The following is a 25,644-nucleotide window of genomic DNA, read 5'->3' on the forward strand; positions in this document are numbered from 1 at the left end:
TTTTTGTTTTTAATTACAACACTATTTGAATAAAATATTTAGATAGCTTATATTTTCTTATGTGTTAGTAACGATTATATAATATTTAAATATTAGAAACTTTGTTTGTTCTTTTCTTCTCAGTGTAGGCAATGTATGCTTGGGGAAGTATACCCCTACCAATGCTGTTTGTTTGTTGTACAGTTACAGCGACGACGATGATGTTGTTGTTGTGCATTTGTATAATCATGGCGAGATTTCTGTATAATTTGTTTATAAAAGAAAAATGTTACTTAAAAATAATAATTTATTATTTATAATAATTAAAAAATGTGTACTTTTCCACAAATCGAAAATATACACTTTAGTTGGCATCTTCTGGAGCGGCCAGTTTTTGCCAGGTGGGTTCAACACCCCAGATTTCACGAGCGTATTCAGCAATGGTACGATCCGAGGAGAATTTGCCACTGGAAGCAATATTGTGGATGGACATTTCCAACCATTTGGCTTGATTCTGGAAAATAGAAAAACAGAGTAACAGTTAGCATAAACTTCAAAAACTTCTTATAACCGTCATCTAATTTACCTGATATGTTTGAGAGACCTTATCCTGGGCCTTGATGTAGGAATCATAATCAGCCAAAAGATAATAGTGATCGTATTTCAACAGAATATCAGCAATATTCTTGAATTCATTGGGATTACCAGGACTGAAGAAGCCACCGGCAATTTGATCGACACACTGTTTGATCTCGGGATTGGCGTTGTAGTAATCATAGGCATTGTAACCCTTCTTCTTGAGGGCCTCAACTTCATCAACGGTCATACCGAAAATGAAAATGTTTTCATTACCCATTTCCTCGGCCATCTCAACGTTAGCACCGTCCAAGGTACCAATGGTAAGGGCACCGTTCAACATGAATTTCATGTTACCGGTACCAGAGGCCTCAGTACCAGCGGTGGAGATTTGTTCAGACAAATCGGCGGCTGGCATAATCTTCTCGGCCAAGGTAACGCGATAGTTCTCCAAGAAGATAACCTTGAGCTTATCACCAACAATGGGATCGTTGTTGACAACATTGCCAACGGCACAAATCAATTTGATGATTTGCTTGGCAACATAGTAACCAGGAGCAGCCTTGCCGCCAACCATAATGGTACGAGGAGCAAACTGGGCGGTGGGATCCTTCTTAATGCGGTTGTACAAGGTGATAATGTGCAAGCAGTTCAACAATTGACGTTTGTATTCATGGATACGCTTGACTTGAATGTCAAACATGGAGGCAGGGTTTACTTTGACGCCATAGTCACGCTCCAAGATTTGGGCCAATTTCAATTTGTTTTCTTGCTTAACGCGGGCAACTTCGCGTTGGAAGTTGGGATCCTTGGCCCACTTCTTCAGGGCAACCAATTGATCCAAATGGACGGGCCATTCATTGCCAATCTTTTCGCTGATCAAATCAGACAAGCCTGGATTGCACATCAACAACCAACGACGGGGTGTAATACCGTTGGTCTTGTTCTGGAACTTATGGGGGTCCATTTGGTAGAACAATTTGAACAAGTCATCCTTCAAAATTTGTGAGTGAATAGCAGCTACACCGTTAACAGCGTGGGAACCGACAATGGACAAATGGGCCATGTTAATACGTTTCTCACCATCTTCCTCAACCAATGACATGCGACGCATGCGTTCCAAATCACCGGGGTAGCGTTTCTGAATGTTCTCCAAATGTAAGAAGTTGATGTGGTAGATGATTTGCAAGTGACGGGGCAAAATGGATTCAAGCATGGAAACGGGCCAGCGTTCCAAGGCTTCGGGAAGGACGGTGTGATTGGTGTAGGCACAGGTACGTACAGTGATATCCCAGGCCTTTTCCCAATCCAAATGCTCTTCGTCAATCAAGATACGCATAAGTTCGGGAATGGCCAATGAGGGATGGGTGTCATTCAATTGAATGGCGACCTTATCGGGGAAATGGTCGAAGTTGGTGCGTACAGCTTCGCGACTGCCGAACTTAGAGGCCTTATAACGTCTGATGATATCTTGCAAAGTGGCAGCAACCATGAAGTATTCTTGCTTCAAACGCAATTCCTTACCCTCGAAGAAGTTGTCGTTGGGATACAAGACACGGGAAATATTTTCAGCCAAGTTACGATCCAACACAGCTTGGATATAGTCACCATCGTTAACTGAAAGCAAACAAACAAATGAAAATAACTTCCCAGTGTAGTCGTTTATCATACTTACAGAATTTCAAATTGAAATCAATGGGCGACTTGGCCGACCACAATCTCAATGTGTTGACATAGTTGTTGCCATAACCAGGAATGGGATTATCGTAGGGCATGGCATATACAACTTGGGTATCTACCCATTTCTTGCCTTCGGGTGTATCAATAACACGACCATAGAAATGAACTGGCAACATAAATTCGGGTCTGGCCTTTTCCCATGGATTGCCATAACGCAACCAATCATCGGGTTCTTCAACTTGTTCGCCGTTCTTAATCTTTTGAGCGAAAATACCATATTCATAACGAATACCATAACCATAGGCGGCCAAACCCAATGTGGCCATGGAATCAAGGAAACAGGCAGCCAAACGACCCAAACCACCATTACCCAAACCGGCATCTTCTTCCATTTCTTCGAGGTTTTCAATGTCCAAACCCAATTGGTACATGGCCTCTTCGCATTCGCTTTGAACACCCAAATTGATCATGGTGTTTGTTAGGGAACGACCCATGTAGTATTCCAAGGAAAGGTAGTAGACGCGCTGCAAAAGATAAAAGGAAAACACACAAAATGTTAATAATGAATTGTCGATTTTGTGAATGGACTGTTAAATTGGAAATGTGATGTTCTTCGTCGGGGATGAAAACACTGACCTTCCTAAACTGTTCTCAACAAATAAAAACCTCTTCTTCCTTAGATTATGATCAAAAAGCTCTCAAAAACCCAACCGGTACAATTGAAAGATTTGGTCGAAACTTTTTACATCATAAAATTTCTTCCACACATACATCACACGTTTGGACAACACCCTCATGGGACTTCCTGGTAAAAGTTCAACATTTTCGTTTATGTGCAATTAAAGGGCTGTTCGAAGATGGTTTTTAAACTTCATCAGAAGGTTCTCCTTGTGGCCCTGTTTACATAATGGTCCAAAAGTTCTAAAAAAAGGTCCTACGGTGACCAACTGAAATGCCTGATTGTTAGCAACATAACTGTCGGAAGGAGTGACTGACATTCAGCCAATCTTTGCACATTGTAAAATTTCCTATCAAACGACAACTCCTTTTAGTAACCCCCATGTCGATGCTTCTTGAGTCATAAGTTGAACACTCTCTCACCTGTTAGAAAATCTGCAATTTTTACTACAGGTAGATCCCTTTGTCCTGATTACAAAAATATAAAGTTCATTGGGTGGACTCCAAACTTCCCGAGATATGGGCCTCTGAAGTTCCGATAATTTTCTTGTTTGAAGGTCGGCTACTTGGAAAACAATTTACAATTTTAAAGAGAATTTTGATTCCGTGCGATTTGCACTTGTCCATAGGGGAAAGTCTTAAATCTCGGTCGAATGCCGGTTACATGAAAAAAAAAAAACAAGTAAGAAAACGTTAAGTTCGGCCGGACCAAACTTTTTATACCCTCCACCAAAATTAAATTGAAAGAGAATGGAATAATTAGTTTCCTTTTATCTACGGAAGTATTTAGCTCCGCCTAATTACCAAATTTCAACCATTTTGGTGGGATACAGATGCTAAAACCTTAAAAATACCGAATATCGGGAGGTACCGTTCTATGGAGACTATATTAAGACGTGGACCTATACCAACAAATTTCAGGTGGAACGATTTTTTATATCCTCAACAAAGACGAATTGCCAAATTTCAACCATTTTGGTGGGATACAGAAGCTAAAACCTTTAAAATACCAAATATCGGGAGGTACCGTTCTATGGGGGCTATATGAAGGCGTGAACCTATACCAACAATTTTCAGGTGGAAAATTCTATACACCCAACGATAACTAAATACCAAATTTCAGCCACTTTGGTGGGATAATGAAGCTAAAACCGTCAAAATACCGAATATCGGGAGGTTACGTTCTATGGAGACTATATTAAGGCGTGGACCTATACCAACAAATTTTAGATGGAACGTTTTATATCCTGAACGAAGACTAAATACCAAATTTCAACCATTTTGATGGGATAATGAAGCTAAATCCTCCAAAATACCAAATATCGGGAGGTACCGTTCTATGGGGGCTATATGAAGGCGTGAACCTATACCAACAAATTTCAGGTGGAAAGTTCTGTACACCCAACGATAACTAAATACCAAATTTCAGCCATTTTGGTGAGATAATGAAGCTAAAACCTCCAAAATACCGAATGTCGGGAGGTACCGTTCTATGGAGACTATTAAGGCGTGGACCTATACCAACAAATTTTAGTTGGAACGTTTTATATCCTCAACGAAGACTAAATACCAAATTTCAGCCATTTTGGTGGGATAATGAAGCTAAAACCTTCAAAATACCGAATATCGGGAGGTACCGTTCTAAGGGGGCTATATGAAGGCGTGAACCTATACCAACAAATTTCATGTGGAAAGTTCTATACACCCAACTATAACTAAATACCAAATTTCAACCATTTTGATGGGATAATGAAGCGAAAACCTTCAAAATACCGAATATCGGGAGGTACCGTTCTATGGGGGCTATATGAAGGCGTGAACCTATACCAACAAATTTCAGGTGGAAAGTTCTATACACCCAACGATAACTAAATACCAAATTTCAACCATTTTGGTAGGATAATGAAGCTAAATCCTTAAAAATACCGAAAATCGGGAGGTAGCGTTCTATGGGGGCTATATTAAGGCGTGGACCTATAGCACCAAATTTTAGGTGGAACGTTTTATATCCTCAACGAAGACTAAATACGAAATTTCAACCATTTTGATGGGATAATGAAGCTAAAACCTTCAAAATACCGAATATCGGGAGGTACCTTTCTATGGGGGCTATATGAGGGTGTGAACTTATACCAACAAATTTCAGGTGGAAAGTTCTATACACCCAACGATAACTAAATACCAAATTTCAACCATTTTGATAGGGTAATGAAGCTTAAACCTTAAAAATACCGAAAATCGGGAGGTACCGTTCTATGGAGGCTATATCAAAACGTGGACCGATATATCCCATTTTCAATACCAACCATCCTGCAAGTAATAAAAACGTCTGTACCAAATATTGACTCTCTATCTTTAAAATTGCGAGCTGTATCTTGATTTAAACAGACAGACAGATGGACGGACTTGGTTAAATCGACATAGAATTTTATGCTGATCAATAATATATATACTTTATAGGGTCTCCGACGAATATTTCGATGTGTTACAAACGGAATGACAAATTTAATTATACCCTCCATATGGTGGAGGGTATAATTATAATTTAAAGGAAAATGCTTCCCTAAGCTTTACAATGGTATTCATATTATCATTATCCGTTTAAAAATTGCGAAGTTATAAACATGGGAATTTTTGGAACTTCAAAGGCCCATATCTCGGGAAGTATGAACATCCCCCAATAACAAGTAAAAAAGTTTCAGTCAGCTTTGCCGACAGAGATATACCCTCAGCCTGTGTATATTGAAACAATTTTTTCCAAAAAACGTATTATTTAGGGAGTTTTAAAAATTTTGGATGTATGAACCGAGAAAAATGTTGATTAGGATTAAAGATCAAAAGTTTTGCGGAGGAGATACTTAAAGGAATGGATCGACATTGAGCATTATGGAAGTGGATCTCCAGCCACTACATATGGTGCCATAGGGGGTTTTTACACCCTTCGTTTGCTCAAGAAGTATGGGCTTGCCCCTGAAAAAAATTTTACCATCGTAATTGAGGCAGCGAATGCAAGTTGCTTCAACAAAAATCAAAGTGATTCGATTGCAGGTCTTAAAGTGAACTTATCCGAAATTTTGTGTGGGAGGTACCGGATGGAGTGGACAAATATAGTCCATATTTGAACATGATGATATCTGGTACATATATTATAATGTGTAAAGTATGGAACAATTCGGCAATTTTTCCGAACATTTTTGAACTTTTGTGGGGGAGGGACCTGATGGAGTGGACCGATATGGCTCATCTTCGAACTTAAACTACGTTTGCACAAAATATTACTAAGGCCAAATTTTGGACCGAATCGGCAGATCCGCTTGAGAGTTATCTTGCGCTCCAACCACCTCACACGGTGTCATAGGGATTTTTTGCAACTTTCAGGCTATTTTCTCAGGAAGTGTGGACTTGCCCCTGATGAAACTTGTACCGTCGCATGGGGGGCAGAGAATACAAGATGCTGAAACAAAAATCAAAGTGATACGAGAGAAGGTCCTAAACTAAACTTATCCCAAATTTTGTGTGGAAGGTAGCCGAAGGTACCGATTGAGTCCATATTGGAACCTCATTAGTATGGACCAAATCGGTTTCTCCCTTCAAGAGTTATCGTACGTACAAATTTTCCGAACATTTTCGAACTTTTGTGGGGGAGGTACCGGAAGCAGTGGACCGATATAACCCATCTTCGAACTTAAACTAAGTTTGGGTAAAATATTACGAAAGCCAAAATTTGGATTGAATCGGTTGATCCGTTCGAGAGTTATCGTGCGCTCCAGCCAGCCAGACAGACGGACGGACATTGCTCAATCGACTCCAAACTATCTGAAACACATTTCGTCCAAACATACTTGGGGTCTAAAACCACTATTTCGATGAGGCACATTTTGCCCATATGAAAGTGTATATACCCTCGTCGTTAACATAAATGCTGAGGGTATAAAAATTATGTTTTTGTAATTAGAACAAAATCACATACCTGTCATACCTTGTCAGATTTCGTTAACTGGGAAAGTATTCAATTTCTATTTCTTCCTGATACAATTACCCAAAAGCTCAAAAAACTAATGACTCTTAACAAAAATACATCCAGTTCCTAGATCAACGCCTTTGCGCTTTAATCCAGTTTAAGGCCACATTTCATACCGTTATTAAATCTCTTTACCAACTGTTTATAAACAGAAGGAAAAAATGATTTAAAATATAATTTTTATTTGCACTTTCGCTATCATTACTTTTTTTTTTGAATATCAAGTGGTTAGAGTCTAACCAAGACAGACCATTAAGAGTGAAAACAAACAAATTTGTCAAACATCGGATGGTTTAGCAGTTCTCTTAGCATGAATGCTCTTGAATGAAAAGAAATAATGAGTTTGAACAATGAGAGTAATTGCAATTTGCAAACATGAATGTCAAGTATAACGCACTCTTTACTACTCTTATCTCTGAGATACCATACCATTCCCTCACTTTTAATGGGTATTATTGCTATATACTTGTATACTTGTCGCTTGCATAGATCTCTGCATGTATATATGTATGTCAGTGTGCAACTTTAGAAATAGAAATGTGTAAAAAGCGCATATTGCGAAAAAATATGCGACTGAGACAAAAAGCGAAAAAATAAATCAAGTGCAACATGTTGTTTGTCTTTATTTTTATATTTTAAGGCTGACATTGCTGGCACACTTAACGCCTGCATTAGTGTGCACCACACTGTGTTACAGGTTGTTTTTAACTGAAGTTATTTTTACGATGGTGGTGTCATCTAGGGCAGGCAAACAGAACAACAACTTCACAATGCATGACTTTCAATTTCAAAGTATTTTTGAGAAAACCTGGACATTTTTAATTGACAAAAAAAAAAAAAACAAGTTATAGGCAAACAACTTGAGGACCATTAGAGATACTTCTTTATCGTCTTTATACAAATCACTTGTTAGATTCTAATAGGGTGTTCTCATTAGACAATTTCTTTAGAACTAAAATCATCATTCAAGAGAAAGAAGTCAACGTTTTTTTTTTTTGAACTTTTACTTTTTATTTAAGTGCTTCGGAGAAAATATTTATCCACTTTCTATGATAAACAAATTGTGTTAATCCTAAAAAATTGTGAAGATTTTGTTGGCCATAACATACATAACAAAAATGGGTTAATTTGAAAGGATTCATAAAAACCTCACCATTTGCAATTAAATTAATTGACTGCACTTTATTTTTATCTATTGATTATAATAAAATGTGTAAATGATTTGTTTTTGTTGTTGCTGTTTCTACTTAATATATTAATGAGGACAACATTTTGATGATAACATAACAAATCTGTGAGTGAAGGATTTTGTTTTAGCGGAACACATGTTAAAAGCATGGCGTCTATACATTAACAATTGAATAATAAAAATAGGAATGTCAATATAGCAAAAAATATTGCAATAAGTATTTATTTGATTTTGATATCAAATGAAAATAACCGATAACAAGGTCAAATTAATCGAGTATCTATGGCATTTAAAGAAAGTGGCCAACTTGACTGACTCATTGTTGACCTTCCATAACAAGAAGGTAGATATTTGATTCAATTCAATACGAATTAAAATAACAATAGGTTAATAATAAACTAAGTATTTATGGAAAAAAATTGTTTTTACAAGCACATACATATGTACATTCCTTCCTAATCGATACTGATAAGTGTTCTAAGATCGACCTGAATATGTATTTTATTTTTTTATTTACTTGTTTTGGTCCATATGAAATCATTATTTGCCGCCTCGAACTAGTTACATCTAAGTGAAAAGGGCACATATGCAACAACAAAAATGTTGATTGCAAAAAAATCTAGGAAATATTTTTTTCAGATGATTATCGTTTCATATTGGTGTCTATCGATATTTTATTACAATGATGTGGTTTTTAACGAATTATTATCGACACCTCATTTTAAAAGGGGATGCCAAATGTAAATAAACGTATTTACACAAAACTGCAAGGTTGTCTCAATGATTCTGAGGTGAATAAATACATATGCATGTTTTTCACAGGTGTTATATTGGACTTAATAGTGAATATAAAGGAACATTCATACAAATGATTTTTTGCAAAGAAATTGACAATTCTTCAAAAAACAAAAAGTTCTAGAATTGTCGTTTCAAATATTACTCGAGAAGTTTCTCATGATTAAAATGCCACCATTGGACAGTATGTATTTAAATATGCTGGGGGAAATACCACAAAGGATGCCATCCAACACTCTGTTCTGTTGGAAACATTTCTGAGAATTTTTGGAAAACATTTGATTTTCTTTTTCAACTACATATTCGTTGAAAAAATACTTGGCGATAAATCGTTTCGCCTGAAATTGGATTATGAATTACAAATAACTAAAAAAAAAACGTATGACGGCTTCCGTCTCTTTCTCAGAAAAAGGAGGGGTTTCATACGTCTAACACCACCTAAAGGATTTAATCACTGCAAAAAATATGATGTGAACTTCGAACTTCGGTTTTGGATATCCGACTACCGAATATCTTAGTTTATTAGTAGCGCTGTTTAAGGATTGAACCGCTTTTGAGTGCAAGGCAAACTTGCCTCCGTAACGCGGCTCCCATCGTTCAGTCTTATTTTCATTTTGTTGGGGAAATCAGCGAGGGACAAACGAAAATAGCGAAAACGAACAAAAAAGAAGAAATCAACATAAGGCTTCTTTTATCTTGTAACATCGCTTGGAACAGTATAGAGCGAAATTTGAATAATAAAACAAGTAAAAAAGTAACAGTCGGCTTTGCCGACAGAGATATACCCTCAGCCTGTGTATATTGAAACAAATTTTTCCCAAAAAAAAGTACGTTTTTAGGGGGTTTTAAAAATTTTGGGCGTTTGAACCGACAAAAATGTTGATTAGGATTAAAGATCAAAAGTTTTGCGAAAGAGATACTAAAAAGAATGGATCTCCAGCCACTTCATATGGCGCCATAGGGTAATTTTACGTCCTTCGGGCTGTTTGCTCCAGAAGTATGGACTTGCCCCTGAAAAAACTTTTACCATTGTAATTGAGGCAGCGAAGGCAAGTTGCTTCAACTAAAATCAAAGTGATTCCATATCGGGTCTTAAAGTGAACTTATCCGAAATTTTGTGTGAGAGGTACCAGAAGGAGTAGACAAATATATCCCATATTCGAGCTTGATCTATATCTGGTAGATATATTAGGATGTGCAAAGTATGGATTACATCGGTCACTCCCTTCAAGAGTTATCGTGCGCAAAAATGTTCCGAACATTTTTGAAGTTTTGTGGGGGAGTTACCTGAAGGAGTGGACCGATATAGCCCATCTTCGAATTTAAACTATGTTTTGATAAAATATTACGAAATTTTGGACCGAATCGACAGATCCGTTCGAGAGTTATCTTACGCTTCAACCACTACACAAGGTGTCATAGGGGCTTTTTGCACCTTTCCGGACATTTTCTCAGGAAATATGGACTTGCCCCTGATGAAACTTGTACCGTCGTATGGGGGGAAGTCGATACAAGTTTTTGCAACAAAAAACAAAGCGATTCGAGCGATGGCCCTAAACTGAACTTTTCCGAAATTTTGTGTGGGAGGTACCCGAAGGAGTGAACCGATTGAGTCCTACATTGAAACCTTATCTAAGTCTGGTCGAAATTTCACGATGTGCAAAGTATGGACCAAATCGGTTCCTCCTTTTAAGAGTTATCATGCCCACAAATTTTCCGAACATTTTGGAACTTTTGTGGGTGAGGTACCGGAAGGAGTGGGCCGATATAGCTCATCTTCGAACTTAAACTAAGTTTAGACAAAGTATTACGAAAGCCCAAATTCGAACCGAATCGGTTCATCCGTTCGAGAGTTATCGTGCGCACCAGACAGACAGACAGACGGACGGACATTGCTAAATCAACTCCAAATTGTCTGAAACACATTTCGTCCAAACATACTTGGGGTCTAAAACCATTATTTCGATGAGGCACATTTTGCCCGTATGAAAGTGTATATACCCTTCTTAGCCTAAAGTCTGAGGGTATAAAGAAGAAATCAACGTAATGCTTCTCTTATCTTGTAACATCATTTGGTCGGGGTTTTTGGAACATTTGGAACATTATAGAGAGAAATTTGGATAATAAAATTATAGCGTTGTAACACAGACCAACAACATTTATGCGAGAGTTGTATTCAGAACTAGCTCTAAATATTGTGGCATTTCGGGGCCATAACTGAGGAAGTATTGGCTTCACCTAACAAAAAAAATTCAATGTAGTATTCACGACGATCACAATTAACATTTCAACATGATCCGAGAAGTGTCCTTCAAATAGATAAAGCCCAAAGGTAATTAAAATTTGCGGAGGAGGAGGAGCCGGAAGGAATAGACCGACAAAGTCCATATTGGAACTAGATCTAATTTTGAGAGACATTCCGTTCGATAATTATCGTGTCAACCATTCGTCCATTATGTCAGGTAGTATAGACTTTCCCACGAAAAAATTATATTGCTGTATAAACGAGACAACAAGGGGTACTTTCTGTTGAAATTTCAACAGAATCCTACAACAGCCCTTAAACTGCATTTAAGCGAACATTTTGAACTTTTACAAGGGAGGTACATGGAAGAAATTCTACGATGTGAACAAAAATTAATCGTACTCGTCCCTTTGACTATTGGAGAAAATAGTCAATAAAGAAAATACAGAATCATGACAAGAAACTGTTTCTGTAACAGCATCCTGGCGAGGATCGGAGTATTTGCAATTCGAATTACAAATAAAATTATTCAAATTACAAATAGAATAATTCGAATTACAAATAAAATAATTCGAATTACAAATAGAAAAATTCGAATTTCAAATGGAATAATTCGAATTACAAATGGAATAATTCGAACTACAAATGGAATAATTCAAATTACAGATGGAATAATTCGAATTACAAATGGAATAATTCGAATTACAAATGGAATTCTCGAATTACAAATAAAATGTAACGAATTACAAATAGAAATGTTACGAATTACAAGTGGAATGTTTCGAATTACATGTGAAAAAGGTGTAGTAACTCATTTTCCACACAGTTGGAATTGACCAATCGAACTAAAACTTTGCACACTTTTCATTCTTGGATGACAATACATGATATGAAAGATGGGTCAATTTTTTCTTAGAGCCCCTATATAACGGTACCACCCGATTTAAAGTATTTTAATGATTCTATCTTCATTTTTATGCCGAATTGGCTATAGCTTGGCACTTGGGGTTCACAATGGTACAGAAACTTCCTGACCAAAAATGTTGGATATAGGTCAGGGTTTTGGTATAGCCCCTATATAACGGTAACACACGATTTCAGACATTTTAAGGTTTTTATCTACATTTTCGGCCTAAATTGGCTATAATTTTGTTATGAGGTCAAAAAATTTAATTGCTGAAAATTTAAAAATAAAAAAATTAGAAAATAAAACGTCTCAAAGAAATCATATTTACTAACCTTACCTTGAAATTTAAACATCTCGTTTAAGATTCTTTTAATTTTTAATTTTTTTACAGTTTTTCGAGTGATTTGTTTTAGTTTTAAAAAATAAAAAAATAATTTTAAAAAATATAAAATTAAGTTACAGTGTTTTATTTATAAATTTATTAAACATCTCGTTTAAATTTTTTTAATATTTAATTTTTTTACAGTTTTTCAAATGCTTTGTTTTAATTTTAAAAAATAAAAAAATAATTTTAAAAAATATAAAATTAAGTTACAGTGTTTTATTTATAAATTTATTAAACATCTCGTTTAAATTTTTTTAATATTTAATTTTTTTACAGTTTTTCAAATGCTTTGTTTTAATTTTAAAAAATAAAAAAATAATTTTAAAAAATATAAAATTAAGTTACAGCGTTTTATTTAAAAATGCACTTAAAATTAGAAAATAATTTTTAATGATGGAATCTCTCAAATAAAACGCTTGCATTTGAATTAAAAATTGTGACAATATTATTGAGAGAATCCACCATTAAACATTATTTTATAGTTTTAAGTGCATTTTTAAATAAAACGCTGTAACATAATTTTATATTTTTAAAATTATTTTTTATTTTTTTAAATTAAAACAAAGAATTTGAAAAACTGTAAAAAAATTAAATGTTAAATAAATTTTAAACGAGATGTTTAAAGCTCAAGGTAAGCTTAGTAAATAGGATTTCTTTGAGACATTAAAAAAGTCGGCATAGCTTATTCTCGTTCCCACGCTGGTCGGAGAATGAAGTTGAATCTTCGGTTTCCTTTAACAATTCAATTAAATAGATAAAAGCATCAATTCCCACCCGAACAAACTAATTCTGGACAAATGATGTACATAAAAAATCTTTAAAAGAAGACTACCACCCACCCAACTATAAATCTCATTCCATTTCATTTATATCCAATAGCAGCACGTTTCTTTATGTTGTGCTACTATTATAGCAGCAATAACCTTTCATTGACCTTGAAAAAATATCATATTCTTTTGTGAATGAGTAAAGAATTTTTATTTTATTATTACAAATGGTGGCAGAAAATATTCGAACGAATGAATAGATACCACCACCCAAAGATGTCAACGTGTGGGGTAGTAGTGACTGTTAAAAAATTAAATGATAGAAAATAAACTTTCAAGAAGAAGAAGACGCACACAGCAACAAATTAATTTAAAAAAAGTCAAAACGCGGTCTAATGAATTTGTCCTCAGTTAGTCAAAGTGTAGCAGCATTGTGTCCAAAATAAATTCATATTAAAAAATGTACTCTTTTTTATGTCTTAGTCTAAGAAATTCTATGGTTTTCTTTTAATACATGAGAGTACATAATACATATATTGAAATATTGCCAAAAACATTTTAAAACTGCATACTAATAAATTAAGAACAAATATGTATAATATTGTTCTTATTTTTTTCTATATCATATAAATTATTAGCATGTATATTACTTATGCACATTACTTTTATTTATTATTATTGTCTATTTTTTGGTACCTCCCAGAGAAAAAAACTCGTTAATATAGATAATTGACAGACAATTGTGTGCCACAAAATGTATTTGCTTATTATGTGTATTTGACCTTCATGGAAGGGCAAATATGATTGAAGTTGCCATCAAAAGTCATTGTTGTTTACATTTTGTATTCAGGTTAGTTGTTTTTTTTTTGGGAAACTTTTTCCTCAATTCCCAAAATGCTATTGAACATACAACACAAAGCCATAAAGTGTATGTGGCATAAATAATGAAAACACGTGCCCTGAAGGAAAGTAAGAGAAAGAGGAGGCCAGAAGGGCAAATACATGTACATACGACGATTTTTTTTCTATACAAATTTAATTGAATTTGATGAATTTCTAAAAAATAATAGTTAATTTAATTGAAATCAAAAGATGTACTTATTAAAAATTTTATGAATATATTACAAAAATTATTTGACTGCCTTCAGCTTTTGCATTACTACGTAAATAAATAAAATAAAATCGAATACTCTGACCTTTTTCTCAATAAGTACCTTTCGAACTTAGTATTGAAGTCATAATAAAGTACAAAATATGTAACATGATTTTTTTCTACTTAAAATAAATCTATACTTGTCTAATACTTGGTCTTATGGCCTGTTTCTCTAAGGCGATTCAGATTCATATTCGTTCGAATTACTGCCAAACTCCTGTCGTTGTAGGAAAAGTTTGTTTGTTTACAAAATAAAAAGAAATTCAAATATTAAAAAACTGAAGTTTGGTAGTAGTTCGAACGATTTTTTATTCGAATTGTCTTAGTGAAACAGGCCATTATTATAAACCTATATTAATAATTTATTTTTAGACTTAGTTGAATATACTACATGATTTTTTCTACATATACATTCTCGTATATACCTAACCTTACCTAATATTTATTATATAGATCTTTCAAATTTTGTTTGTATCTAAAGATAAAAATCTATGTGTAATCTATTTTTATTTACCTATATGTATAATATTTAAATTTAACTAACTTTCTTAATTTATACAATACTAGCAAATGCCCGCTACTTCGTATGCGGAAAGGGAATAAAATATAGTTGAACAATATTTAATATGGAAGAGGTGAACACTGGCGATTCTGTTGTACTAAAACCTATTTTTAATTTCAACATTTAATCGATTTAATTCCTTTTAATACTGTACACTGCAGTTAGAATTTCCCAAAAAAAAAATATCTGCCGTATCGCACCTACCATATTTTTTATTTCCAATTACCAAAACTACGACCTCATATCACAGACTTACACCAACAGCGACTCATATTGCTAATTTCACACTTGACTTCTGGTTTTACCCTTTCACTAAAACAGCATTCCCTCCCAGTACGAATTTCCAAACACTAAACTTTATCTCACCCCTTCACAACAATTAAAAGTTCTAGCTTCAGCGGTTTCGCCAAGAACCCGAAAATTCTACGAACCTAATTTTCGGCATTCAAAATGGCCACAAAAATTCGTATATCACCATATTACGATACCCCTCGACTTAATGTATTTTAAAAATAGAACAAATCTATATTGCCAAATTTTCTTTAAATTTGGACCTTGAATACTCAGGGGATACAAAAGTTTCATTTAAAAAATTTCTACTTCAATCCACTTTTATTAAAAGAGATATTTTGAAGACTTAGAGTATTTTGAAGATTTTATGCACATTTTCCGACCGAAATTCGGAATTTGTGGCATGAAAGGTTAGAAAAAAAAACTATTTTACAAAAAATTGTACTTAATGTGCACGGGTATGTTAACCGTATATAACGGTACATTTTGTTGATGCATTTCAATTTAGGCCTTTTTATTATCAGGGGGCAAAAACCTTCTAGTTTACAAAATTATCGCATTGGACTACGTTTTCAAATTAACATAAAAAAACAAACAATTTTTTTGAAAAGATACTTCACGTTTGACTACGTAATTCCAGTACATTATTTAGAAACGCCTTCGCGTTAACATAAAATCAATAGAACAATATTCAGTACAATTTTTCAAACTCCGAACTTTATCTCAAATATCAGAATGATCTTCTTAACAAATATTTTTCCATTTCGTAGTTTTTTGTCCAAATTATATAATCCAAGCTTTGTTCCTACACCCAACGCCAAATTTAGTAACATTTACTACTTTTCGTTCCCCTATTTCTCACTTTAACCGTTTACACAATACCAAAATGGTTTTGGTGCCAACATGTTACCAAACTTTTCGTGCATATATGTAGGTAAACGTTTCAAAAATTACTTCCTAATATTCAACATAAATTCCAACCGCAATTCACTTTTCCAGCATTATCTCTTCCTCTGAAACCAATTATAGTACTATTTAGTACTTTTTGTATAAATAAGTAAGCATTTTCAAAACCTCCTTTCTTCCTCCTCTCTAAACACCAATTACTAATCTAATACCGAATTCCAAAATTCCAGTTCTACCCCTTTACAAAATCACAAATTGAACAAAATTCTGTATCATATAGCAAATACCAAAATGTACCAAATTTTGTACCATTTAGCACTTTTCGTACACGACTTTCCTATAACTACTTTCATAAATCTGCTCTATCAGTTCACCTAACTCCAAATTATAGCCAATGTAGTTCCATTTAGCACTTTTCCATAAGTACGCATTTCCAAAACTACCTCAATCCTACACTCCAACAGTAATCTGTTCACGCAAATACAAATTGTATCGAATTTAGTACCATTTAGTACTCCTTCGTGCACATTAGTACGATTTTCAAAAGCTACCTCCATATCTCAATTCTAGATTCCAACAGTAATCTTAATTCTAAATTTCAGCATTCCAGCTCTATCCGTTCACCCAAATTCAAAGTGTACTAAATTTAGTACGTTTCGTGTGCTTATAGTTAGAATTTCCAAAAACTTTTCTTTGTTATATTCCATTTGTGACCCTCATTCCAAATTTCAGGATTCCAACTCAATCCGTTCACCCAATTTCAAATTGTACTAAATTTAGTACCATTTCGCACTTTTCGTACCCTTATAGTTCGAATTTCCAAAAACCTTTCATTGTTACTCTTCATCAGTGGCCCTTATTCAAAATTTCAGGATTCCAGCTCTATCCGTTCACCCAAATCCAAATTGTACTAAATTTATTACCATTTATTATTTTTCGTGCACTTATAGTTCGAATTTCCGAAAACTTTTCTTTGCTACTTTCCATTAGTGACCCTCATTCCAAATTTCAGGATTCCAACTCAATCCGTTCACCCAAATTCAAATTGTACTAAATTTAGTACCATTTCGCACTTTTCGTACCCTTATAGTTCGAATTTCCAAAAACCTTTCATTGTTACTCTTCATCAGTGGCCCTTATTCAAAATTTCAGGATTCCAGCTCTATCCTTTCACTCAAATCCAAATTGTACTAAATTTAGTACCATTTAGTACTTTTCGTGCACTTATTGTTAGAATTTCCAAAAACGTTTCAATGTTACTTTTCATCAGTAACCCTCATTTCGGTATTCCAGCTCTATATGTTCACCCAAATCCAATTTGTACTAAATTAGTACCATTTATTATTTTTCGTGCACTTATAGTTCGAATTTCCAAAAACTTTTCTTTGTTACTTTCCATTAGTGACCCTCATTCCAAATTTCAGGATTCCAACTCAATCCGTTCACCCAAATTCTAATTGTACTAAATTTAGTACCATTTAGTACTTTTCGTACCCTTATAGTTCGAATTTCCAAAAACCTTTCATTGTTACTCTTCATCAGTGGCCCTCATTCCAAATTTCAGGATTCCAGCTCTATCCGTTCACCCAAATCCAAGTTGTACTTAATTTTGTACCATTTAGTAATTTTCGTACACATTAGTACGATTTTCCAAAACCATTTAATTACATCAACAACACTTCCCAACCTTGATTTCCATACCAAATTCCATGATTCTGGCTATATCCGTTCAAAATATACAATTGGTACTAAATTTTAGTACTTTTCGTACACTTATAGTTCGAATTTCCAAAAACCCTTTGGTACATCTTTCTAACTCTCCATCAGTGACCCTCATTCCAAATTTCAGAGTTCTAGCTCTTACCGTTTGCCTAATACAAAGGGTACCATATTTAGTACCTTTTAGTACTTTTCGTACACTTCTAGGACGAATTTCCAAAAACCCAGCCTTATCTCACCCCTACACACCAACAGCAACCTACACCCAAAGTTTCAACTTTCTAGCTTCAGCGGTTTCGTCTGGGCGCTGATGAATCAGTCAGTCAGTCAGTCAGTCAGTGAATACCTCACCTCACTGCTCTTTTATATATATAGATTATAAAGGGTATTTGAAAGTACGTTTAAATGATTATTTTTATTATATATTCAATCAATCCATAATGAATCCTTAAAACAAGATTTTCTCCATAATTCTATGCGACTTTAAATTCCTGATGATAATATCTGATATCTCAAAAGAAAGTCAATAAAAAATTAAATTATAATTAAATATAAATATATGTATATTATATGTATGTAGAGAATATGTTTTGATTTTAATATTCCTTCCTCTATATCTTTGTATTTGGACGTCTTGTGGACACCTTCATGCAAGACATTGTTTCCTAAATCAATGTTAAGGGCACTATTAATTTTTGAAAGTGGTCTTTTAAATGATTTTTATTGTAATTCTTGATTAAAATAGTTTCACACTCTTAGTTATTTCACTATTTGTAATGCATCCCCGTTACTTATCATTTTCAAAAAATCGAAAAAAAAAAATAATTTATGTTGAAGTACATGTATAGAGTATGCAAAAAAAATTTGAAGTCGGTCACAGCAAAATCGGCTGAGATATGACCGTTAAAAGTGAAGAACCCGTGGACCTATCTTCATGTATTTTTGTGAGCTTATTAAATACAAAAAATCTTTAAACGAGACAGATTTTTTAAATTTTTTCCGAATTTTGGAAATAAGGTAATTTTTCTTTAAAATCGAAATTTTGGCCACGACGGTCCATAATTTCGTTAAAAGGATTTTTTTTTTAAATCTGTTTCGCTTAAAGCTGGATTATTAGGTTCTTAAAACGTCCACAAGATCAGCCAATTAATTTTCAATTTATCGTTGGCACCGTAAAAACTTTTACAAGAAACGGTTTCGTGAGTAACAATTTACAAAAAAAAACCATGTAATATTTTTCATAATAATCATCCCATATAAAAAAAAAAACAAGTAAATAGTATCAGTCAGCTTTGCTGATAGAGATACCCTCAGCCTGTGTATATTGAAAAAAATTTTGCCCAAAAAACGTATGCGTTTAGGGGGTTTTAAAAATTTTGCATGTATGAATCGACAAAAATGTTGATTTGGATTAAAGATCAAAAGGAGATACTTAAAGGAATGGATCGACATTGACCATTATGGAATTGGACTCCATTGGAGTCCATATTGGAAATTCATTTAAGTCGGTTACTCCCTTCAAGAGTTATCGTACGTACAAACTTTCCCAACATTTTCGAACTTTTGTGGGGGAGGTACCGGAAGGAGTGGACCGATATAACCCATCTTCGAACTTAATCTAAGTTTGGACAAAATATTGCTATAGCCAAATTTTGGACCAAATCGGTTCATCCGTTCGAGAGTTATCATGCACAACAGCCAGCCAGACAGACAGACGGACGGACATTGCTAAATCGACTCCAAATTGTCTGAAACACATTTCGTCCAAACATACTTGGGGTCTAAAACCATTATTTCGATCAGGCACATTTTCCCGTATGAACGTGTCCTCGTTAGCATAAATGCTGAGGGTATAATTAACAATCGGTGACTACAAAAAATTTGTTTTTGACCAGGAAAATCTATTTCTGAAGACACCACTTGTAGAAAACTTGTACATGCCTGAAATACTGAGGAAATGTTGCCAACGTTTGAGAATTTGAGAATGTGATGTTGTATTGTCTGGGAATTGAACTCGGGTATTCAGTAGCCTTGTCTACTATTGCAATCAATTCCACGGAAGCGGGTTCTTACGTACCGGATTAACCCGAACCCATTGTGTTTCGGCCAGCGGCTGCCAACCCAGTATTAAACCTATGCTTCTACGTAGGTTTCACGCTGCTACAACAACAACAACTATTGCACTCTGATAGCACCCAACTCCTTTCTATAACCGAAATATTCAGATAATAGGGCTAACATTTTACTGAGGGTATTTGTCGCTGCCACCAGCAGTTCTGTCACTGGCAGTAGTCTTCATGGTTACGAGGTCGTACCAGAGACTTAATTCTGGGACCACGAGTACCAATTGTCCCTAGGTACTAGGGGCGTTGGTTGGTCGCTCGTAATCGGCTGTGTTAAAGACGGTATATCTGCTGCTGTACTACGGTGGCTACCAAATGAACTATTCCAAATCAAAATGGTACAATTCAAATAGAAAAAATTGAAATAATAAATTAAATAATTTGAATATCAATTGTTAGGGCCCCAAACTCGAAAGGAGACATAAAATCAATTAATAAAGAAAACTGGGATCTGAAGCCTGAACTGTTTTTGAAATGGAGAAATTCAATGTTCTGACTCCGTTCGACTTCTTTCTTTTGGGATTTGTTTAAAAGAAAAATGTACCTCGATAAGCCAGCAACAATTCAAGAGTTAATGGATGTTAAAATTCGGTGCATAACGACACAGAACCTCAACTATGACTTTGGACCATCGGTGGAGGTTTGCCGCCGAGATAGCATCGGTCATTTGGGCGATATTTTGTTCCTTACAGTATTATCTTTAAAAAAATAAATTAAAATAATTTCCCAATTAATTGATTTGCTAAAAATCAACCTCGGCATTTTTCGTTGTATCACCAGGAAAATTTTGCATACGATTTTTTATAAAATGTAGGGAGGTTATTACCTACATTGAAATGAGCTAAGCTTTATTTCATGGAAAATTGAATTGGTCTTTCTTTTTAAAATAAGGAACACTTTTTAATGCCAGGACAAATGTATTATTGTTGATCTTTTAAAACATCACTGTCTGCTTTATTCTTCTTATAAATAAAGGACAATCCACAAGCAAGTTTTTCATGATTTTTTTTTTTCAAAGAAAACTACCAAACAAGCATCTCCAAAAGACCTTTTGGGGTAAAAGCGTTTTGCGATGCCAACTCTAGCTCGAACATATATTTTTGTAAACTTATTTAAAACATGAAGATCTAGTCCTTTATCGATCGGTTTTTTAAAAAATATTAAATTTTTCTGAAATGGTGGACCATAAAATTCAAAATTTCTTTTTGATTAATGATTCGAATAAAGTATGCTTCTAACGGACAGATAAACTCCAAAGTTGAATAAAATTTTTAAAGACATCCGTTCGAAGTTCAAAGTAATAAAACATAAGTGCAAGTTGTTCCGATCTACATCTTTTTACGTCACAGAAGTCATTATTATTCTTTAAATTTATGGTGCAGCGAAGGAAGATGCAGTTTTTTGGAATTTTAATCACGTCTTGTACAAGTATCTATAGACGTGAGCAAAGAAGAAAGTCTTAAGATGTTCTTGATTATTTAAAGGGAATTCTGAAACTAACAATTTCTGATCATGTTTTCATCGAATTTATATTCGATGATATGAATGTAAATCGCAAAATATAAACAACAGAATGTCGTGTCTTTCCGTGGACTGGAAATTGTTACCCTAATACTTCATCATCAAGCAGTTCAATTTTATTTTGCTGGGTTATTATACTCTATATTACGATTCCAGCGTTGATCGAAGAGCATAACAAGTTTAAGTCCATGTATTGCTTAAAAACCCGAATTTCGCCCTCAAAAGAGGTAATCATGTTTATCGTTGAGTCCAAAACAAGGAATTTGTAAAAATTTCATTTGCAATAAACATAACATAGGTAACAAGATCTGTGTTTAATTTTCGAAATGCTAATTTTGGATGATATGATAGTTTAAGACAGCTTAATAAAGTTAAATTAAGTAGAATAGTTTGACCCATTTTTACATTCTAAACATCAAAAGTTTGAATATTGTGCTCCTATTAAAGTCAATAAAATGTTTGGAGCAAGTCATGTTTAAGAACTCTACAATGATCGTGAAGATTGAAGGGTAGACGTCAATCGATCAAACTTTATACTTTTCACCTATACTGATCTTCTGAAGTAACAAATTGAAATGATTGACTTCTAAACTATGCTTAAGCCCAACTTTTCTAAACTCGGTTTGAATCTATACATTTATTCCAACACTAAACATAAACTCATTATTTGCATGTTTATGTTATCGTTAATATTTAAATTCTAGTATGTATTCTAATACAACAACAAAACATTGTTTACTGGTGTTGGCGGCGTTTTTTATTGTTGTTTTCGTTTGGCATTGATCCCATTTAGTTGATCTTGTTGAAATTGTCATTCTCTTTCTTCACTTTTCTCAAAATGCATTTGCATCACGTTTTGAAGGACAAATAGAATTGTTAAAAAGAGAATCAGAAAATATTAGACAATTAAATGCAATTAAAATTTGAATGTTTTTATAATCTGTTTTGTTTTGAATTTCAGATTCGTATTAACAAAAGAAAATCTAGAAGGAATCAAAGAAAAAAAGAGAGCAGCTGCCAAATAAGATGAAATGGATGAAAGATGAACTAAATTACAAAGGCAAGGTGGAAAAGAAGAACTATCTGTGTCGTAATTGAATTCGATTACGAGATAAGTTGAAACTTTGTAGAAGAATATTTGTCCTACACCATGGAAAATCTAACACTAAATAACAACAGGGGTTAAATAAGTATGTGGATTCAAGGAAATCATGCGCATTAAGTTTTAGGTACACACCCCGAAACCCGCACCAAGTTTTCAAAAGAAATTTACATATGCCTTAAAAAAATAAGTAAAATGTATCCTGTTTCAAAATGACATAATGACCTATGTGGTCTGTGGTCTTCCTTTATGGAACTTACCTTGGGATCTTTTTCATAGTAGTGCTGTTGTGTACGAATCCAACGACCAACCATGTTATCCTTAACGGTGTTGGCCAAGGCAAAGTAGTAATCCCTCAAAGTGGCTACATTACGATCCTTGACCAAGGTGTAATGCAAGTGGCGATTGAAGTTCTTTTTCACTTCGGTGACATTTCCGACCTCGGCAATTCCGCGTACGGATATTTGCTTGCGTCTATCAGCATCTGATTGTGGCTTAGACATGTTGTTCTTTTCACTATTTGTTCTTGTCTGTTCTTTCACACAAAATAGCGAGCAAAGAATTCCAAAATTCTTATTTTCACTTTCCTAGTAAAGATGTTCTTTTATTTTTTATTTATTAGCTGAACCCCAACGACTCAAATGCGAGAGACGACAAACCGAGTCTGAACACAACAACGAACAACAACCGACTGACTGGTTTTTTGCCACGATAATTCTGGAGTACGACCACTAAAATTTGGTTGAAACACAACAAAAGCATTAAGGAGGAATGAGGCAATCAATTCTCTGCTCCTGCAGTAAGAGAGTGGTGGTTCTTCCAATTGTTTGACCACCAAACAACATCTGCTCTTTTCATCCAATAGAATAGCATTGCATGCCTTCAAGTTACTAGGGAAAAAGAGAACTTTAGAACTTTAATCGTTTAATCGAAATGCATAAACAATGCATGGAGGCAATCTCATCATAGACTTCTATTCTAATAGTCTCTAACTCTCTAATAATAATCGCTCATTTTGCATCGGTCACCTTGCGAAGGTCAAACATGCGTATATGTTTTGTTTGGGACTCAAACGCTCTCTTCCTCCCCCATTCCCTTTGGTGTTTGTCATCTGTTGTTTTGCCGGTTCAGAGTACACAGTCAGCAGGTTTTTACTTTTCCGGTCAGCTGTTGTGTAGGCCGTTGTTGGCGAGCATTACTGAACAAATCATCCCCTTTTTTAAATTGCTATTTAAAGTGTAAAAAAAATAATTAGAAAATAAAAAATAAATTCTAATAAGAAACAGCATACATGTTATATATAATTGGACAACAAAGAGTTTTAAATCTAAAAAAATTAAAAGAAAACATTGTAAGGGGTTCTTCTATATATAAGTCATCTCCAAGCGATCTTCTATAGATAGGAGACATCCTGAAGTGGTATTTTATAGATAGAAGACATCCAAATAGGGTCTTCTACAAAATGACTCTTCTCTAAATAAAGATTGATGACATCCTAAAGGGATTTTCTATAGATAGAAGATATAATAAATACATATTATGTAGTAGATATCTTGCGGGGATCTTCCATTGGTAGAAGACATCCTAAAGATGTCTTGTGTCTATAGAATGTATCCTAAAGAGGTTCTTCATATAAATGGACATTCTAAAGAGGTGTTCTATAGATAGAATACATTCTACATACACATAGAAAACATCCCAAGAAATAGAAGATATCATAAAGCGGTATTCCATAGATAGAATACATTCTAATGGGACTTTCATAGCGTATTTAATATACTTATAGAAGACATCCTAAAGGAGACGTGTATAGTTAGGGGAAATTCTGAAAGAGCGTTCTCTAGTTCATTACATCCTAAAGTGGCCTTTTCTAGATAGGAGACATCCTAAAGGATTTAAATAGATAGAAGACATCCTAAAGGGGTTTACAGTAGATATGAGACATCCTAAAGAGGTTTACAGTAGACATCATAAGGAGATCTTTAGTATATAGGAGACATCCCAAAGGGAACTTCAATAGATGTAAGACGTCCAAAAATGGTCTTCAAAGATCTTCATCCTAAATGAGTCTTCATTAGATAGAAAATATGTATGCCTTCGCGGTTTTTTATAGAGACATCCCAAAATAGTCTTCCTAAAGAAGTAGTAGATATATAGATAATACACATCTAAATGTAAACAAATGATTTCTTACCTACCCAGAATCAAATTCCAATTGGAAGATTACTGTTGCGCTCCATTGATGTCTGATGTATCCAGTTGAGTATTGTAGAGTTTGAGATAATCACATTTCCAATTTTGATACTGTGAAGACCAAGGCGAATTTAACAAGGTGATCCAATAGTTGACGTTAGGTTGTAGTCTTCATTTGCTGTCAAATTTTTTTGCGCGAAATATCCACAAAAGTTAGAAGAAAGCGTTAAAATACATGTACACATATATTTTTTATAGAAGCGAAATATTTGTTATTTATTTTTGATTAAAAATACATATGTTTTGACAGCAAATGAAGACATAGGTTGATAATAGGTTTGTCCTTGTACTTTCTCAGTAAATATTACTCAGTAACTTCTTTTTACTAGGCGTTTACACCAAACAGTTTGCCTTCAAATACAACTCTGATTTACTAACACATACATACATTTGTCGGCTGTCTTCCAGCTGTCCATCAGTTTTTCACAGACAGCAGGGTTAACAAATTTTTGACATTTTTGTGAAAAAGAAGTAAGACGATAATTCTAATGTGCTGAAAACAAAAGAATATGTACAAAAACAAAATATGTGAATGGAAAACGAAAACAAATCGATGATTTCCATTCATAATTTACAAATGTTTTTGCAGTTGTCTAGACGTCTACGTCACACAGGCAAGTTTTGGGTTTTTGACAATCAATACATGTACTCAACTGTCCTGTCATGTGTAAACGCAGGGTTAGAGAGTAAAGCATTTTATACTCTTTCAAAGGAAAAAATTAAAAAAGTAAAAAGACAACATTCAGTAAAAATTTTCAATTTGATTAATATTTACGATTATGATATTTGAAT

The 25,644-nt window shown here is 34.2% G+C and overlaps 1 protein-coding gene across 5 annotated transcripts; it reads right to left on the reverse strand.

Annotated features, from left to right (window-relative positions):
• Glyp (glycogen phosphorylase) lies at positions 1-25,097 on the reverse strand. Of its 5 annotated transcripts, XM_073971551.1 has the most exons (6): positions 24,798-25,096; positions 23,628-23,826; positions 22,860-23,489; positions 2,231-2,759; positions 566-2,172; positions 1-493 (listed from the first exon to the last, which is right to left on the reverse strand). In XM_073971551.1, exons 3-6 carry the CDS (start codon positions 23,100-23,102, stop codon positions 344-346), a joined length of 2,529 nt encoding a protein of 842 aa, XP_073827652.1. In that variant the 5' UTR covers positions 23,103-23,489; positions 23,628-23,826; positions 24,798-25,096; the 3' UTR covers positions 1-343. The 5 variants fall into 5 exon arrangements, with proteins under 5 accessions (XP_073827652.1, XP_073827653.1, XP_073827651.1 ...); XM_073971552.1 differs by lacking the exon at positions 23,628-23,826 and having other exon boundaries at positions 24,798-25,097; XM_073971550.1 differs by having other exon boundaries at positions 22,860-23,826; positions 24,798-25,054.
• Between the last annotated feature and the right edge of the window lie 547 nt (positions 25,098-25,644).

The sequence above is a fragment of the Musca autumnalis genome, unplaced genomic scaffold, assembly GCF_047663935.1.
Source record: "Musca autumnalis isolate F117 unplaced genomic scaffold, ASM4766393v1 scaffold_2, whole genome shotgun sequence".
Lineage (NCBI taxonomy): Eukaryota > Metazoa > Arthropoda > Insecta > Diptera > Muscidae > Musca > Musca autumnalis.

What these genes read in the sequence shown, in the direction of transcription:
- Glyp (XM_073971552.1), bottom strand. Translation starts at nt 23,102, where the DNA reads ATGTCTAAGCCACAATCAGATGCTGATAGACGCAAGCAAATATCCGTA. An exon ending in ACTATGAAAAAGATCCCAAG is followed by an intron (nt 2,760 to 22,859) that starts GTAAGTTCCATA and finishes TATCTTTTGCAG; the next exon opens with CGCGTCTACTACCTTTCCTT. An exon ending in AGGTCTCTCAAACATATCAG is followed by an intron (nt 494 to 565) that starts GTAAATTAGATG and finishes TCTATTTTCCAG; the next exon opens with AATCAAGCCAAATGGTTGGA.